At 41.0% G+C, this 18,738-nt stretch overlaps 2 protein-coding genes across 5 annotated transcripts in view; one reads left to right on the top strand and one right to left on the bottom strand.

The window, feature by feature from the left end:
- The window catches only part of HLF (HLF transcription factor, PAR bZIP family member), a 36,546-nt gene extending 31,341 nt beyond the window's left edge, over window positions 1–5,205 (top strand). The window contains exon 4 of the mRNA XM_039562182.1: window positions 1,028–5,205. Coding sequence (XP_039418116.1) covers window positions 1,028–1,243 — 216 coding nt within the window. The 3' untranslated portion in view covers window positions 1,244–5,205. The remainder of the gene's footprint in view (window positions 1–1,027) is intronic.
- A 7,927-nt stretch (window positions 5,206–13,132) lies between these two features.
- The window catches only part of MMD (monocyte to macrophage differentiation associated), a 41,935-nt gene continuing 36,329 nt past the window's right edge, over window positions 13,133–18,738 (bottom strand). For all 4 annotated transcript variants that reach the window (XM_019290737.3, XM_039562263.1, XM_039562264.1 and 1 more), the window contains 5 exons: window positions 17,833–17,993; window positions 17,047–17,121; window positions 16,538–16,639; window positions 16,082–16,151; window positions 13,133–15,338 (listed from right to left, as the gene is read on the bottom strand). In XM_019290737.3, coding sequence (XP_019146282.1) covers window positions 15,138–15,338; window positions 16,082–16,151; window positions 16,538–16,639; window positions 17,047–17,121; window positions 17,833–17,993 — 609 coding nt within the window. In that variant the 3' untranslated portion in view covers window positions 13,133–15,137. The remainder of the gene's footprint in view (window positions 15,339–16,081; window positions 16,152–16,537; window positions 16,640–17,046; window positions 17,122–17,832; window positions 17,994–18,738) is intronic.

Genomic DNA, 18,738 nt, shown 5'->3' on the forward strand with positions numbered 1-18,738 from the left:
TCCTGCCCTGTGCTAGTCCTTGGGAGCTGCACAGGGAAATGGAAGCATGTTAAGATGAAGAAAGAGGAAATTTGAGCTCTGTGACTTGGCCAGGCAGTTTGAGGGTTGAGTGGCTGCATCACTCTTACTCCACAGGGGACAGAATTTCACTTTTCACGAGAGATTCTGCCCACTTTGTATTTCCTGAGTTGTTCCAAAGTTCTAGAACTTAATACAGTTACAAAGCAACATCAAAGCTGCCGTTTTGCTGAAGGCCACTTCATTGGAAGAGTGGAAAAATCAGGTGAAATTCAGTAGTTACTTCGAGTCTTTGATACACCAATGCAGTGAGGTGATCTAGAGGCAAGTCTTCAGGGATAACACTTTGGGAATATGTTAGCTTATGGAATCTCAGGGGTAGTGGACCTATTTCTGACCAATGCTTTTTTTTCCACAGTCAAAGCCTATTGCATTAATCCCTGTGGTGGATCCCAGAGCAGCCATCATCACTGTGCCAAGGAATCCTCTTGCAGTGACTTAGTAATGCAGACAGGAACATTTTGGGGTTCTGTAGAGTGCTTTGAACATTAAGAAAGAGTGGAACAGTAAGTGAAATGGGTGATAGCAACACAGAGAGTAAACCAGGTGTTGGCTGGCAGTGCTGAGCAGGGCCAGAGGTAATTAGTGCTGCTCCAGCCACTGTGCAGGGTGAGTCATGGCACGCCAAGGAGGATGTGCTAACTAGGTCAGCCTAGATGGGAGATGGATTGTACCTCCGGAACATTGCTTCACTTTTCCTTGGAGGAATTCCCTGTCAGGAGGATGAGGGAGTTAGTGTAAACATTTTGACAGAAACATGTGAGGGCATCTGCGCTGCCAGGGTGGATTGTGCCATGCAAAGCTGTAACTCCAGTGCCGCCGTGCCATGGGGTGACACTGGAGCCACCCGCAGTCTGGAGGCGGCTCCTGGGAGCAGCTCCCAGTGCACAGCTCTGGATTTACCAAAACCTAACGCCTTTGTTCACCTCTCTCTGTGTCTCACGAGCAGGACGACAAATATTGGGCCAGGCGCAGAAAGAACAACATGGCAGCGAAGCGCTCGCGGGACGCGCGGCGGCTGAAGGAGAACCAGATCGCCATCCGTGCCTCCTTCCTGGAGAAGGAGAACTCAGCCCTGCGCCAGGAGGTGGCCGACCTGCGGAAAGAGCTGGGCAAGTGCAAGAACGTCCTGGCCAAGTACGAAGCTCGGCACGGCCCCCTGTAAATCCGAGGCGGGGGAAGTGGGGTGTTTTGGGTTTTTTTCTTTTTTCTTCTTTTTTTTTTCTTTTTTTTCCTTTGTCGCGGGTTGGCATTTGACTAGATGGACAATGTGTTTCCTGTTTGATAGCACCACACCCAAACCAACCTTTCTGTCTTCAGCACTTTACCAGAAGCAGAAACAAAACTGACTTAATGTTGGTTTTTTTGTTGTTTTTTTCCTTTGTGTTTGCGTGTACGTGTCCCTGCGTGTGTGTGTGTGTGCACACGTGTGTGCCCAGGTCTGTGTCCATGGGTGTGCATGTGCGTGGGTGTGGGTGTGCGTGCGCATCTCAGCACTTCCCATTTTTATCAGCCCTCTTCAAAGGGTGCCACATTTTTACCTGGACTGTTGAGAACCACCATAGTAAGCTTTTTATTATCTTTTTTTTTCCTTCAGTGCTGCTTCAGAGTAGGGGTTTTATGTTCTTGTAATCAGTTCCATCTTTCTGATTTACTTGGAAAGATCCCAGCATAAATTACAAAAAAAAGGAAAAAAAAAAAAGAAAAAAGAAAAAAAAAAGTAGATTTCAGGTTTTTTTGAGAGTAACAAGCTATGGTTTTAAGTCTGTCTAATCAGAAAAGTTAACATGCTAATAAAGTGCACAAATAATAATTTAGTACTACACTGCAGAACTATTAATTTATAGATCGCTTTCGTTGTATTTTTAAGTTTTGGTGATAATTGTCTTCAGATTTAAAAGTGCTGTTAGACTGAGTTTAGCTATACTCATGATAGATCCCATAATGGCTTCTCTGTAGCTACTAAGGTTCCTTTTCTCTCCACGGACCCCAGGTAGGTAGGTAGGAGTTGTTGGTAGAGCACAGAGTGTGTACCTTGCACTGCCTGTACCTGAAGCAATAATCCTGCGTGCATGCTGCCCGGATGTTCCCAGTGGACGTGGGATGGTTCCCTACCCAAAAGGAGTCTCAATGTCTTTAACAAGGAGTTCCAAAAAGTCCCAGACATGTTCCCGTGAGCATGCTGACCGTGTCCCTGCCGTGGGGGAGCGCATGTGTAAGGAGCAGGATCATTAGTTGAAAAGGAGAACAAAATTAAATAGTGTCTAATCAGATCTGATGTCAAAATCAAAGGGGCTTTTCTGTTTTCAGTTAGTTACTCCATTTTGTGATTAAAAGTTGAATAAATACGTAAATTCAGTTGGTTTTTCCCCATGTTTTGTAATATATTTTCTGTGGATTATACCTTGCTGTTTTAAAAAATCACTTTTATTCAGTTAGAAGAAGTCACTGGTTTGCAAAGCCCATTTTTTCCTAGTGATTGTTGTTTTGAGTGTGACATGAACTGATGGTTCTGAACTTTATTGTTTTAAACTCTCTGCTTTTGAACATGTATGTTCTAATATAAAGTGGACTTCTGAAAAATGAATGTAAGAGACACTGGTGTATTTCAGAAGGGGATGGTGTTGTCATATACTGTGGTTAATCCAATCAATCAAAGTGTTTACTCTAGACCAAAAGGATAGATACTATAAAATGTATAAAGTTTATACAGAATAATTATAGTATGTTCGTTTTGTACAGTATTTTTCAAGTACAAATACTGACAATGTATTTTGAAAGACATATATATAGCAAAAAGGAAAAGCTATTCCATGTTTAAAATATATAGCAAAGATATATATTCTCCATTATTGTATAGAAAGGAAATGATTAGGGGTTTGCTGGTTGTTGTTTTCTTCTCTTTTTTTAAATCCTTAATATTTTAAGCCTGGCACACTGGCATGTTCTGTGCTTTAAATTAAATTTTTATGGAAGTAATATGGTTTTCCAGGGTGTTCCATATTACTGAAAAAGAGATACTTTATTATTTTCCATCAAAAACACATAAAGAAACTGGTTAACAGGGACAAAGCACAACATGGATTTTAGTCAACTATTGATTGGACAATACAATATTTTGTAATGGCAGAAAAATAATATATAACACAAAACCACTCATAGTCATTTCCAATCTGCTGCTGCTGCTAGAATCTGTTTCCAGCTGATTTTTTTTTTTTTATGAACAGCTCAGATCCTGTACACAGCTGTGTGTACTGCATACAGTTAGTAACATGTGAGGAAAATACGGTGCTACATGTCTTGCTCACAGTTGTATAAGTGTTCTGACATTATTTTCAAATAAAAAGGTTGTTCATTCCATTAAATCATTACTCATGCTTCAGGAGATGGCTGCAGAGAACTCAGCATTTTGGTCAGCATTAAAAACACCCCTGCATGGATGGCATTTCTCCAGTATTTTTCCACAAACATACCTGGTTTTTTGGTGTTCCATAACGTGCAGTACTTGCCTGCGGATCATTTGTTCAGCAAATCGAGTTTCCATGTGCTACAGCAAGGTTTAAAGTGCAGTGAGTTATTCCCTAAAGGTCAGCAGAAGGCACTGGAGGAGACAGGAGGGTGTGGCACACTCGGGGCCTCTGCTGCAGCCGCTTGGGAGCACCCCTGGTTTTCCCTCTGCGAGGAGCCGTGGCAGCGTTCGCCCGCTCTGGACGCGCCTTTAACAGCAGCGCAGCAAATTGCAGCAGTCTCTAATCGCCCCCACCAGGGGGGTTTTTGGGGTGACCCAAGAGCAGAGGGAGGTCAGTGGTGCCACTGCTAGGGTGGATTGTGACCACAAAACTTCACGTAACATGCAAACAGCAGCTTGGAAAAAAAAAAAAGAATTCTTCTGTTTCTTGGGGCAGGGAAGGGGTGGCAACTGGTTGTAGACTGGATATCCCAGGTTTATTGAGGCATGGCCACAGAGGAGCACAGAGGTTTCCAGGCTCTACCTCGTCCAGCAGTCCCAGAGCTGCTCTGGTGCCTCCTCGTCCCATCCTGGGACTGGGAATGCCACAGGCTGCAGCGTATCTTTTGGGGTGAGGACTTTCTGAGGAGCCTGTGGGACTTAGGCACTCCCTGCTTACTGTGGGACTTAGGTACTCTGGCTGCTCTGAAAAGCTCACCTGGAAAGAAAAAAACAACAGGAAAAAAAAGGGGAAAATATGTGGGCTTAAAACTTGGAAAATCTCCAGGTTTGCTATCCGGGTTGTCTCCCTGAAATAACAGTGAAAATAAATAAATGAAAGTTCAGCTCATTTTCAGTTCCCAAGGACAGCTCAGCTGGGCTCATCACACCTCTGATGGCTTTGTTGCTCATGAAGGAGCTTGTAGGTATAAAAAATTGTAATTTTATAAAAATAGAGAAATATATATTTGCAGAATAATTAATAGCTTATCTAAATAATTCACTGACCTCTATTACACTATAAGCATTGGTAAAATGCTTGTCTTCTCTTTCGTTTTTTGCTGAAACTTAGAAGTGGATTTTTTCTTTTTACAAAAGAATGCCCTCTACAAATCAGTGAGACTGGAGATGGATTTGTGCATCTGAGCACCTTGGGGCTCTCCATGGGAAAGCCCGTGGCAGAGGAGGCAGGGGGGTATTTCTTTTTCTGTTTTGAGTGGTGCTGAAGTCACTAAACCAAGCACCGTGGAAATAAGTTCTGACTTGAATCCACAAAAGCAAGAAATTCAGAATGCAGGGAAGGGGCTGGAGCGAGCACCAGGGATGGGATCGGCTCAGACCCCTCCCATTTGAATATCTTGCCTCTGTGGGTTTGTAATACCCCCAATTATTGCTTTAAAATTATTTTTGCATGTAATTTTACAATAGAGATGTGCAGTTTATTTTTATTTTGTTGACTTTTTTATGTGAAGAAAAAGGAATTATATTAAAACTTACATGTGATCAACCATCGTATTTCTGGCAACACCACAAGGCAGCATTAAATACAAGTTTAACAAATAGATCAAATTCTCTGTATGACAAGAAATGGTTTGCATCCTGTATGCTGTTCAGCCCAAATCTTTTTTTTTGTCTGTTATTCTTAATGTTTAATAAACTTTTAAATTTTTCTTCTCTCAGCTGTGTGCTTGTTTTAGTGTATCAGGGCATGGGGCTTTTGGGAGGGAATTTTTCTCCCCCGTCCTCTGGTCTGTCCCACCAGGGGATGGATCCCAGCTAATTTGGGGGGTGGGAAAATGTCCCCCAACCCTCCCAGCTGCCACCAGGGTTGGGTATAACCACAGCAAATGTGCATTTTCATGAGATTAAATAATTCAAATTATACTATAATTAGTGCTATTTACTATTTTAACAAAAATATTTTATTTTTTAAAAATATATATATGTAAGTAATAAAGTGGTACAGTGGAAGCATCATTTACATATATATATTATAGACTTTATATATCATGAGATATGATAATGTATTTGCTGTAAATTCATACAGTTAATTCATAAAAATGCTGCATATCAAGGAGTACTTTTTATTGTAGTATACAACATAACTCATTAATTTTACTCTCCATTATAGCTAATATTTTATACAGACCACATGATAGATAACGCATACTACAGGCTTTTAGGTATCTAGTTTGTGTAAATAGCTTATCTAAAGAATAAGCCTGGGAGAGAAAAACTGTAACTCAGCACTAACTCTTCCTGTATACAAGTTATTAAATGTGTACATGTGTACCTATATACATCACTGGGTACAGGGCATGATACATAGGCCCACGTATCTATAAAAGTCTGCATTTTAATATATATAGTATATATTACGCACAAAATGTGTTTTAATAACACATTGACTCAACCTTCTGTGTGTGTGCATGCTTTCATTAGTTTTAAATATATAGCTATAATATAAATTCATATATTTTAATACACATATTAAAGATATGTGTGTATATAAATATATAAATTAAAATTGCATTTTCATATACCATATTTATCATAATTGCTTTTAGCTTCCTATTTTTATACACTGTTATAAATATATAAATAACTTTATTAATACAAAGGTTTTTAATGAGACAGAAAGTGTATTTGGTCTAATAACCACACACACGTGCATCTGCACAAGCACATACATCTCTGTGTATCCGTAGAGCTATACCTTGGCTAATTATGCTCTCATAGAGCATATTTAACAGCACTTATTTTATTAATAAACCTTTTTTAAAATCTCTTTTTTTTAAATACATATATATTTTATTGTTATAAAGGTCTGGTTTTGCCATATATGTTATGCACAAACTATGATTGCTGTAATGCACAAACACAGTGTGGGCACACACATCCTTGTAGCTCACTCCCTCTATATGTTTTATATATTTACAGGTTTAATAACTGTATTTCATATAGCCTGCCAGAATTTACTACTTGAATAAACATTTTTAAAACACATGAAAAATATTTTATTGTTAGAAAGGTGCTTTTATGATACATGCCCTGAATTATGCACAAGAGTTGTCTTAATATACCCATATATAAGTACATTTCCACACTCACCTGTGTGCCTATATAGCTCTGGGTGTCTATAAACTGTGTGTGTATATATTTATATATATATACACAGAGAGAGAGTGTGTGTGGTTTATATATATATATAAATATATATAGCTATATATGTATATATACACTAAACATAGATATGTGTATATATATATGTAGTGTCATATACTGTTGTATACACATATAAATTCAATTATATTTTCAAACAGCATACTTAGCAGAATTTAATAATCTAGATTAATATTTTTATATTTCTAATTATGTGTTTTATTGCTATAAGGGTCTGTTTTTACTACACTTTCTATATTATGCACAGACACATGTATGTACATGCACACACACGTGCACACTCCCTCTCACTGTCTAGTCAGACAGAAATTTAATAATTTTATTTCCATATAGCATATGGAACAGAATTAATAAGGTTTCTAGTATTTTTATATGAAGATGCATCTAAAAATTGTCATCACTCACATGTAAATATCTGAGTATAAATATATGTAGTATATATTGTGCACCAAAAATGTGGTTTAATAACCCAGAAATACTCCCTGTGGCTCTTGTGCTCCCCGCCCCTGTACACACACATATTTCTTTCGCAGAGGTTTCCATGTACACAGGATAGAAAAATAGGTTTAAGAAAAATGGATGTATTTTTATGCAGAGACACATGTATAAAACAACGTAGTTTAAAGGTTAAAAAATTATATTTTAATTTTATTTTTAAAGGCTAAATTTATATTTTTTGTATTTTTTTCAAAAATATATAAAATATATTATATTATTATGAATAGTAAAAAATGTTATATGGGACACAACATGTGTTTCTTCTAATACACACATCACCCCTGTCTAGATGTTTCTGTACATTTATCTTTACATGCCCACAACTAGAGACATTTAATAATTACATTTCACACTGCCAACTCAACAGCATTTTCTTCATTAATGTGGATTTAAAGCTTTTTGTATACACATTTTATGGCTACAAAGATTGTATTTGCTATCTATGTTATTTATTATGTACAAAATGTATTCGTTATAGTGCAGAAACACACAAACCCTCCTTGACTGCCTCTGGGTGTGCTTTTTGCAGCCTTTTGATTATTATATATATATATAAAGTATAGAACAATAATACATAAAACATGCATTTGGAGATGTTTTCTTTTTTATATGCACTGTATGACAGGATTTTCACATATGATGAGGTATTTAGTAGTACACCTTTACATGTGCAGAGACTATTTAAGAAGCTTTATTAATATAGCGCAGTTAGTAGCATAACTATAATAGGTAACTATTTAAAATAAACCATCTTCTCTCCACTGCAAGCCAGGAGACACCCCAAACGCATCTTTATGGGAGCCAAGAGCACATTTTGGAGTAGCTTTACAGGGCGTTTGCCACTTTGGGGTCCTAGCGCTCCCCTATTAATCCACCTGCTTTGACTTCAGGATAAATTTGGTGGATTTAACATTCCTGGGGTCATTCATGGATGAAACGATCCCAGAAAATCCGTGATTTAAAAATAATAATAAAAAAGGACTGGAAAAGTCCGGTCCCGAGGTGTTTCCTTGGGTGGACACAGCCCCGGCTCCGGCAGCTCTGGAGCATCCGAGGTCGCCTTAGGGCTGGGTTTGCTGCTCCTTTTTAACTTCTTTTACCCAAGTCCCAATTTTCATGAAATCTGTGAGAATTTAAGAATCTTTGAGATGCTTTAAATCCTCTATCACTCTTGCCCAGCTGCTTAAAAAAAAATTATTCCGGAGCAAAAGAAAGACACAGCCGTACCCATGGCCAAGTCTGGACGACGAAAAAACGAATCCTTAATATTGCATTTAAGCGGAATAAATAGGATTTGTCATTGTGACTATGACCGGTGCGTTTCCGCAGCGTATTGTTTTGGTGGGGTTTTTTTAACATGTAATCATTCCCTAAATGCAAATGTGGGTGGGGAAGTGGGAGAGCTGCGTGGTGGGAATGCCGAGAGCCTTTCCCAGCTGACACAAGAGGTCACGCAAGAGCCATGAGTGGCTCCCGAGCGCTGGGATCTGCTCCGAAACACCGCCAGCTTTTCCTCTTTAATATCCCCTTTATCCTCCCTCGGGTGCTTCTGCCTTGGTGCAGCCGCTGCAGGTGAGACCCCGTGAAGATCCAAGTCACCGGTGGTCAGGGGACAAAGGCAGTGCCACCCCACCCGTGCCACGGCTCTGCCCAGCCCCGTGTGAGACATCGGGGGGCTGCAAGTGCCGGGGTGCCCAAGGTGCTCCAGCTGCTGTCTGGAAGTGTGAAACATACTGGGACTTAAAAGAATGATGCTCAATCGTTTTTCACATTCGCAGACCCAATTTTAACTGAAATGTGAGAATTAGCCCCACCTGCAGACAGCAGCCAACAGCCAGGTTTCACCTGGGATGGATGAAACCAGCCAGACGTGATTTATTGTAACCAGGACTTTGGGCCAGCAACCTAATTCCTCTAACGTATTTTTTTTCCGTCTCCACCTCTGCAGCCTCGAGACAGAAATATCACCCCTGGGAAAAGACACAGCCCCCTGCTCAGCTGAGTCTGAGCCCCAGCCCCACCTTGCAGATGAACTGGCTGCCCAGTACCGAGGTCCCAGTGGCCCTGGAGGAAGCATGGCATGAGCAGGAGAGTCCACGAAGGGAAGGAACCTATTTCCCTGCCCCAGTTTTGCAGCCCCTCGGGCCTTCCCCTGCCCTTTCCCCCCTGCCCTGCCCTGTTGGATGGGGCTGGAGGAATCAGCAGCAAAATGGAATCACAAAGGCAAAGCCCCCCAGGGCTGAGTCAAAGGATGCTGCTGGAGAGGAGAAGGTTCAATGGGGAAAAGTCCCCCAGCAGGTCAGGACAATGAGAGGTTCTTTACTGTCTGTGGAGTGCTTTGGGGCTGGAGGGAAGCAAATGTGTGTCTGGTGAGGTGCACAGCACATTCCAGCTGGGATAGAAGGGACTTGTCCTGAAGATGCTGCTGTGAAGCAAAAGCAGCACTGGAGACAGGTGGGAGATTGCATTAAAATACTAAAAAATAATAGTAATTTTTAAAAGTCCAGAAAGTAAAGAAAAAGAGAATTAGTTAAAAAAAAATCTCAAACCCACCAAACAAACAAGAAAACCCACCATCATCCAAAAAAACCAAAAAGCTAATCATGCATCAACAATAAAACAAACCAATAACCAGAACAAAGAGTTCTAAGAAGAAGGAAAAGCTGCCTTCCTGGAATGCTGTGTGTGCTGGTTTTGGGGTAATTTTCTTGCTTGATGTCCTTCTCCTGAAACACAGGATTACAGCTCCTGCTTCCACCTCTCCCTTTCTTCTGCACTGTCACTAATTTCTCATGTCCCTGTGTCACAACATCAGCTGGGAAAACTGTCTGGAGTCTGGAACACCCTGCTGGCTCTGTCAAGGTGGAAGGGAAGCAAGATTGACGGGACTGAGTTTGTTTAAATCTGGGGGAGAAGAAAGCAAGGGAAGAAGTGACAGTCTCCAGCTACAGAAAAACTGCCTGGAAGGGCTCTTATCTGAGCTGCTGCAGACAGGACAAGGAGTAACAGGCTTAAAGTACAGCAAAGAAAACTGTGCTTGGGCAGCAGGAAAAAAAATAAAAATCAAGAGGGCAGAAGGTGAAATATTGAAATAAACTGCCTGGGAGGACTGTGAAATCCCCATTATTAGAGGCTTTTTAGAACAATTCTGTCAGGACTGACAGGCAGTCCATCCTGCCTGCAGGCAGAGGAGGGGCTAAAAATATCTCACAGTCCCTTCAATCTTTATTTTCAGTGTTTTAGCAGAAGGCTGATTAAGCTGCTCAGAACCACCATCAGCTTCAAGACAAAAGCCATTTCCGTTCAAATATATTCATATATTAAGACATATATTAAAAAAATAAAATCCATATTCCCCTCCTAGACCAATCCTGAGCTTCCCATGTTCATGGGTTTTGATCAGAAGGCAGTTGAGTTCCCACAGCAACAATGTTCAATCCTTCGCTACTAAATCCTTGCTGGCTGAAGCCAAAAGTGCCACAGGTTCCCCATGTTCAGTAGGTGGTCTGGGTTGGGTTTCAGTGTTTCAACATCCAGAATAACTACAGCTCTCCATCCAAACATCCTGTGGGCTGCTCTGAATGTCCTGTTGGAGAATGGCTCAGTTGCTGGCTGGCTGTGTCACAGGAGCCACATCTGGTCACACCTCTGCGCCATCCCTGGAAGCCACCAGCACCCACCAGACAGTGAGGAGGTGCCTGCTGGAGCTAAAGCCACTCATTCAGTCAGTCTCTACCAACAGCTTTTCACCTCTCTGTGAAAATTTAAGGGAGATTTGCAAAGCCACCTGAAGGATTTGGGCACTCAAATCCATGCCAGCAGGGCTGGGGCTGCTAAGCAACAGAGACATCTGAACAGATCCCTCTGAGAGCACATGAGCTTCATTAGCCAATGATGTAACTTCTGTTATAAAACTGGCCTCTCTGCCAGCCTTTAGCAACAGTATTTTGGTTCCTCAGCTTATCCTTAGGAGCAAGCACCCTGGTTCTGCCAAGGGAACTAGCACTGCCACCCTCACTGCTCACCACAGACAGGAGGAGGATGCCTAGGGTGGAAACAATCCAGTGACAGACCCCCAGCTCAATAACAAAACACCATCCACCAAACACTACCCAAACAGGAATCTGAAAACTCCTTTATCAAGAGAGGCCTGCTTTCCCTTGGGGTTTGGACTGGTGAGTGGAACTTGTCTGTGTGTTCAGCCGGCACCTGGGACAGGTGCTCCCTGCTGAATTCTCCAGGCAGGCTGCAAAGCTCACACCAACCCCGAGGCTGAGCAGCCTGGGGATGTTCAGCCCCAGGGACAGTTACCACAGCACTGCTGCTTATGCCGCTTGAGCAGTGCTGGGAATGCCAAGTTAAAGGCATCCCAACACTTCCAAATTGCCACTAGAGAACATCTCAGGTATCTTATGTCCATTCCCTTCCCTGTGACAGTGGTTGGTGTTTTTATTCAGACAAATGATGACTGAAACACAGCAGGATGGAGGAGCAGCCTCTGGCTGTTGGAGCACAGTGGTCCAAGGCACAGGCTGAGAAAGGAAGGCAGAAAGCACCCACACCCTGGAGCCAGCTCTGCTGTGCCATCCCGATCACTCTTTTGTCAACTATTTTTAGCTTTAACCTTATGGCACCTATTGATGGGTGAAAGCAATCAGCAGCAGAGCCCAACATCCTGCGCTTTTTAAAAATAGCAAAGCACAGAGAAAACATTCAGTCAAGCACATGATGTGACCATGATAGGCTTGGCCTTCAGGGACATCTCGTGGCTAAACACACCAGACCCAAGTAAAGAATTGTGTAGATGTTCTGAGCAGGAGGGGTACTTAAGCGAGAAAAAAAGAACTATGAAAAATTTTAGTATCTTCTCTTTAGCTTGCTCATTCCAGCCCCAACAATGTGCATTTTATAGAATATCCTGAGTTGGAAGGGACCCACAAGGCCACTCAAGCCTCCCACTTCCTTACCTAGAACTGGGAGATGGCAACACAATTTCTTACCATAATCACAAATAATTAAGAGGAATGTGGAGCATAGGATTGGAACAGCAGCCTGCTTTTAGACCTTTTTTTGGTAACAGGAAGAAAAATGAATACTGTTTAATTTAAACAAATACAATTCAAACAAGAGCACTCTAAGATAGATCCTTAAATGAAGCCCTTCGTTTAATAGAATTACTTTTTGATGCACAGGATATTGTGTTATAAAAACATGACCTAAGAGTCTATCCAATATTCAAACTACCTGCAGCATCCCAGACATCTTCTGGAAAGTTCCATCTGTAAAACTGAAATATTTGCTATCACTGTTTCATTTAGACTCAGCCTACTTGTTGCACTTCTAAAACCTAGAGGCATAGAAAATACAAAAGCAAGTGCTTTTAAAAACATTTGCCTCAGGAAGACCATGAAATCCCATCTCTGTACTGCAGCAAACAGTACTAGAAAAAGCACTATCCTTACTGCTGAGAGGAATCAGCCTCAAGAGCTGTAATTAGATGGAAGGGAAAAAAGAAAAGACTAATTGATATGCTTGTTTTTCAGACAAACACATTTTTATTTCAGCTTGTCTATATTTTATGCAATGATACTCCTGTAGTGATAGGAGCAAAATTATGTATTTTTCAATGTTCTAAGCTGAAAAAAAAAATCGCAACATATAATAGTATAAGAAAATTGATCCAGAACAGCAAAAAGGGAAAAGCAAGTTCTAAACAGACCAAAATTTAGACAGAAATATATTTTTTCCCAACGGAATGTTTTGGATTGCAGTCTTTCCTACTATTTTTAAAGCATTGGCTGAGCAGGCATGAGGGTTCTCAGCTTCAACTCGGGTTCCCTTTTGTCAGGAGTAGCCACAGTGTCACTCCCTGATGGCCCTGCCCAGGTGATGGAGGGGAAAAAAACACCACAAAGAATACAAGAGTTTCCAAATTGCACCAAATGTTTATTGTTAGTCTAGTACATTCAATATCATATTGACTAGAATACAGTAATTCAAAATATTTTTGGCGAATTGAAATTTTTTAAAAACCATTTCAAACACTCCAAAAAGCAAATGCCATGAAAAATTAACTTAAAATTAAAGCAAATATATTCAAGCAATAGTTTCACTTTTGACTACAGAAAACCTTTAAAGGTATTTTAGTGGTTTTAACAGTACTGCATTTCAACAAAATACATGGACCCACAAAAAGTGGAAAATATTAAAATAGACACGTTAAAAAACTGAGGCATCCACATGTGCGAGACTGTGGTAGCAGAATCACCTGCCCAGCTGTTCCCTTTGCTCTCTTTTGTGGCAGTTCATTAGTTTGCTGTGGTGCTGCCACTTCTCTGATCACCTGCTACCACCACACAGCAATTCTTCAATGTCTTGAATTTAAAGTTTTTTCCTCTGGTAAATTCCCTATACAAATGTAAATATTCTAAAACTTGCAACCCTCTGGCAAATCTGAGCGAAGCAGGACCTTTAAAACATCCCTATCCTGCTATTTTTTGTTTGTAGACAGGCAATATCCAGAACAAAATCTGAAAAAGGCAACGCATTTTGGTTTTGTTCTTAAATACTGACATGAAAAACTGAGTAAATTAGAAAAAGGATAAAGTCAATCTTAATATAAGACATTCATTACATAGTGGGACAGGATACAATTATTGGACAGACAGGATTACAATGACTCTTCTACACTGGTCATTAAAGTACATGTTCTACACTCATGACTTGCTACCACAGCTGGATTTCCTGTACAGACAGACAGCAACACAGACCAGTTGGACTCTGTGTGAAGTCCCAGGATGAACTGTCAAGTTCTCCAAGCTCTGCACCCTGCCAGGCTGTGCTTGTGAAGAACCCTGAGCTCCAGGTGCTCAGCAATGCTTGCCTGCTGCTCCCACCAGGATTTCCTAGCAGAACCACCCCACCAAAAGCTGGTGGGACCAGTCAGTTTAAGTCCCTTTGGAAACCCAAGCCTCAATGTCACATGTGTGTACATGGTCTGGGGAAATGAGTGACCCTGGCTTGGATGGAGGGTATTCCTCACACAAACCCTCACCCTGGGCAGCACGGGTACAACTGGAAACCTGGAGGAGAAAAATCACCTCAGCTATTCCTTTTACAGCTCTTCACCACAAATAAAGCCAACCTAAGGTCTGGTTCATGGTACTGCAAATGAGCAGAATGCTGCCATGTTAGAACTCAGCAGAATCACATTCAGGTTTTAGTTTGTAAAAGTGGTTATTACAATTACACCTCCAACACAACCTTTGGGAAAGGTACGATGTTCTCTCCTCAGGACCGGGTGTGGAATGTAACCATTTCTTGCAAGATTTTGCAACATTAGTAGCTGCATAGATGACAGTTGTGTGTCTTCAATAAATGTACTTTTAAAGTTTACAAAAAACACAAAAATTTTCTATAAAAGTCACATTATACCAAGATAATGGGTGGTAAAAGTAGATTAGCTGTCTCTGATTCATGTTTAAGAAATGACTCGTGGAAAGGTGATAGAAACCAATTTCAGGTCAAGAGAATTACATTTCCACTATTGCACTGACTTCACCATTTGAATCCCTAATTTAGAAAAATTCACGTAGTTAAAAATTGTAAAATTAAACTAGGATACAAAATTTGTTTGTAAACATCAGGTAGCCAGTTCTGCTAATGTGGAATGGACTCTTGGTTACTGCAGTACAGTATCTTGGTTATTTACAGCACTTGCCATGTGATGAGCAATGGCAGGACACAAACATCAGTTCACAGTAATTGTGTTCACAGAACTACCAAAGTCAGTGCAGTTTTGCTGTGCAATTTTTCCAATTCCCCCAAATTCCTTAAGTCAAATAATACTGTTACAGAGGCCAAGTGCCGATTACTTCTTTATATATATCTATATATCTATAGATACAGATGTATAGAGATATACATAATCTCATAAGTGACGAATGATGTCTGCAGGACTTCTGTAAAGGTACTTCCAAATGGCATAGTAATGGACAGCAGCTGCTGTGGCCACGAAGACGTGCCAGATGGCGTGGGCAAAGGGGATCACTCCGTCACTCTTGAAGAACACCACGCCCAGGCAATAGATCAAACCTCCCCAGGCCACCTCCTGCAGTCCTTCGGTGTTGCTCTGCCAGGGAACAAGGACAGGTCAGGGGCAGGGTGTAAAGGGGGCAAAGTGCATTTATGGACAAAATACAAAGTGCTCTTCTCCCCCAAGCAAAGGGAGCTGGCTGCAACAGCTCAGAATATCTTGGGTGGGACAGTGAGAAATGCAGTGTATTTATATTTCACTGTGAAATGCACAATAATGTGTTTATATACTATGGCCCCATAGCACTAGAGAAGTTATACTGGGATAACTCAAGAACTAAAACAAGTTTGATGGTTTGCTTCATCAGCAGAGCAGACAGAGACAAAAAACCCCACGTTACTCTGTGAAAGTGTGAGTTTAATGCAGCTTCTCCCAGCTGCATGAAACTCCCAGCAAGACTTTGATACAGCCAGTTAAGGCATTAACTTGAAAATGTGTCAGGTTTATATTAGCAGCAGAGAGGGTTAATCAACACTATTTAAAATGTATAACTATAAATAAGTTTGGAGTAGAATGCTTTTCAGATGCACCAAGAAACCCAAGCTCTCTTTATCTACACAATGCAGCCCAGATTGAACAGAACAAGGCAGCGTTTCACTGAAATGTAAACTATAAATCCAAACTATAACTGGTTGTATTTGGTTGTTCTGCAGAGAACATTTACAATTACAGTGTACTAAAATGAACATCTCTGCAGAAGAAAGAGTTGCACTGGAATTGAAGCTGGTTATAAAAGGCACGTTTTGTTTGTTTGCACTGTTAATAGTCACATTCCTTACCATGGATGTCACTACCAGAGCAGGAGAAAATCCCATCGCTAAATAGAAAAAGAGTTCAACGATCTTATACCTAAAAAGGAACAATTTGAGTCATTTAAGGAGGTGTACAAAAGGATGAACATTTCCTTCAATAGTAAAAAAGAGTATTTTAAATTATGTGTTGGTATGAGGTCATTAGTCAAAAAGCCTTTCATGCAGATAGGTAACCAGTGTTCTATGACAAAATTAAAACTTGTGTTGATTTCTGCATTGTAGAGTTGCAGGCAGTACCTTCTCTAAATACTGCCTGGATGCCCTCATTTGCAATAAGTACCAGTGAGAATAAAACTCTGAGATAACTTAAACTTTCTTACTCGATGAGAACCTTGGTAGCTCATCTCCAAAACAAAGAAAGTTTGGTCTTGTTCCCTGAGGATAATTTTCAGTCTAAAGTTAAATGCAAAGAATAATTCTTACTTTTCATGGTAGAGAAATACATAAAGGGTTCCTCCAGCAGCCATCAGCCAGATAAACCATCGCATGTGAGACGCCAGAGGTCCCAGCTCACGGAGATTTAACCTGGAGGCACAAAGATTCCAAGAGAGAGTAGTGATGAGTGAACGGACCACACTGACACAAAAGCAGTAGGGACTGATAAAAACAAATAATTACTCAGAGGCTAAACTACAGAATGATGGGGGAACAAACACTGGGACATTCTAGCCACAGAGAAGCAGAAGGTGTTTGCATTGATGGGTGGAAAGCATGAACTGAGGTATGTGGAATGTAAATAAACTGCTTTCTGATGTTTTCTAGCATCACTTTCTGTTCAGCAAGGCCCAGGCGATGACATTGCAGTGTCTGTCACAACACAGAATGTGGTCAATTGCATCCAAGAAGGCATCTACAGATTTTGGAAAACTGCAATGACAAATTGTTTACTTTGGAAAAGCTTTGATTCTGCAGCTGTGCTTCCCATTTCTTACCATGGTGCATAGGATGCTGCAATGAAGACGTAGATCATCATTCTGTCACACATGTGAAAGCAATGCTCCATTGTCCTAGGGAGATTGAGACAGAACAGGTCACCATGACATATTTTGGAAAGAATTTTGCATCACCTCATTTTCCTGATGTGCTTTGGAATCACTTTGGGGAAAACATCATCAGCTCCATGCCTCTTAAAACCATGTGGAGGACCTGAGACACATAAGAGCTGAACACTTCTCCAGTTCTCTCCCCTTCTCCACCTACCTTGCATCCCTGTCACATCAACTCTACCTAATCCAGACACTGTTACGATTTAGCGACCACTGACTAAACCCAATTTGTGGCCCAGAATTTATTTAAGGGTCTTACATGGGACCAAAAATATAAAATAAAAAATAAATCACGACAGTTTTGCTATTTGCTCGCAAGGAGGTTTCCTGCTCATTGGCTGGGCACTGTATTCTCTTGGCAAAAGCTGTGTTCCTCAAAGCATTTGAGCATGCCATAGTCCCAGAGAGTGTCTTCATTTCTGCAATGGGCTATTATCCATCAACCACTTACATTATGTTTTTCCCCTTCTGCTTTTGGATTAAGAGCCACTAGGGCCTACAAAACAGCAGAACTTCGAATTCACTGGTACGTGAGCTTGGCTCACTATTACTTCCAAAAAAATCAAGGGTGATTCAGTAGAAAGTACCACTCCAACCTCCTGTAAAATTGGTTTTGACTGAGAAACACAATGGGGAAACATCACAAGAAAGTGAAGCATTTTCTACTGCTACCTTAAGTGACTCTTTTTCCAGGAAACGATGTGGAACACGGTGGAGACGATGAAGAGGGCACAGAGCCCCACCCCATACATCCATGCTGTTATCTTCTCCCAGCGGTCATCGGAGAGCCGGTGGAGGAGGGCACTGCCCACGATGGCAGGAACAATGAGGAACTGGGAAAACAAAAGGCCATTGTCAGGTCTTTGCCGTGTTGCCACCCACAGAGCAGCACCAGCAGGCAGAGAGAGCTTGGCCCCAGCCAGAGAAAGTTTAGCCATTTAATTTTAAGTTGACACATCAGCACACCAAAAATTCAACAATGTCTCAGGTATAGTTTAGATCTGGTTTTTCTAAATTTCTCCCCCCATGGTGCCAGGGAAGGTTACTGACTCCTCTAGCCATGACAGCAAATTCTTTTGTCTAATTTTACAAGTACTAGCAGTGATTTTATTTTCATATTCTGCCTCATGTTTTAAAACTATGTTGATCTTACTCTAGGCTTGGATTTAAGCCACCTCTTGTGCACAGACACAGAGCACAGGACAGACCAAAATAAACTTGAAGCCCAAACGAAAAAACTTAAGCATTTAGCAAAGTCCTGTTGCAAGTACTAAGCAATAGTTTTGCAGAACTTGGGTTTAAGCTATCATAAATAAATTAGCCACAAACTTCTCTCATGAATAGATTTTTAATGCACAAAGATATTCTTCTAATGCAGTGTATCCGACTCTGTTTTCCTTCCCACCTCCCTCTCAAGCATATTGTGCCGGTTTGGACATCACCCCAAGACACACATTTAATTCATTTCTTCCAAAACAGGCCTTCTTCAAACATCATGATGGAATTACCATGCTTGCATGAAGCATCTAAGAAGTGGCTGCAGGCTTCACATACATTTAAAACTACACTCCCTTCCAG

The sequence above is a fragment of the Corvus cornix genome, chromosome 18 (genome assembly GCF_000738735.6).
Source record: "Corvus cornix cornix isolate S_Up_H32 chromosome 18, ASM73873v5, whole genome shotgun sequence".
Taxonomy (NCBI): domain Eukaryota; kingdom Metazoa; phylum Chordata; class Aves; order Passeriformes; family Corvidae; genus Corvus; species Corvus cornix.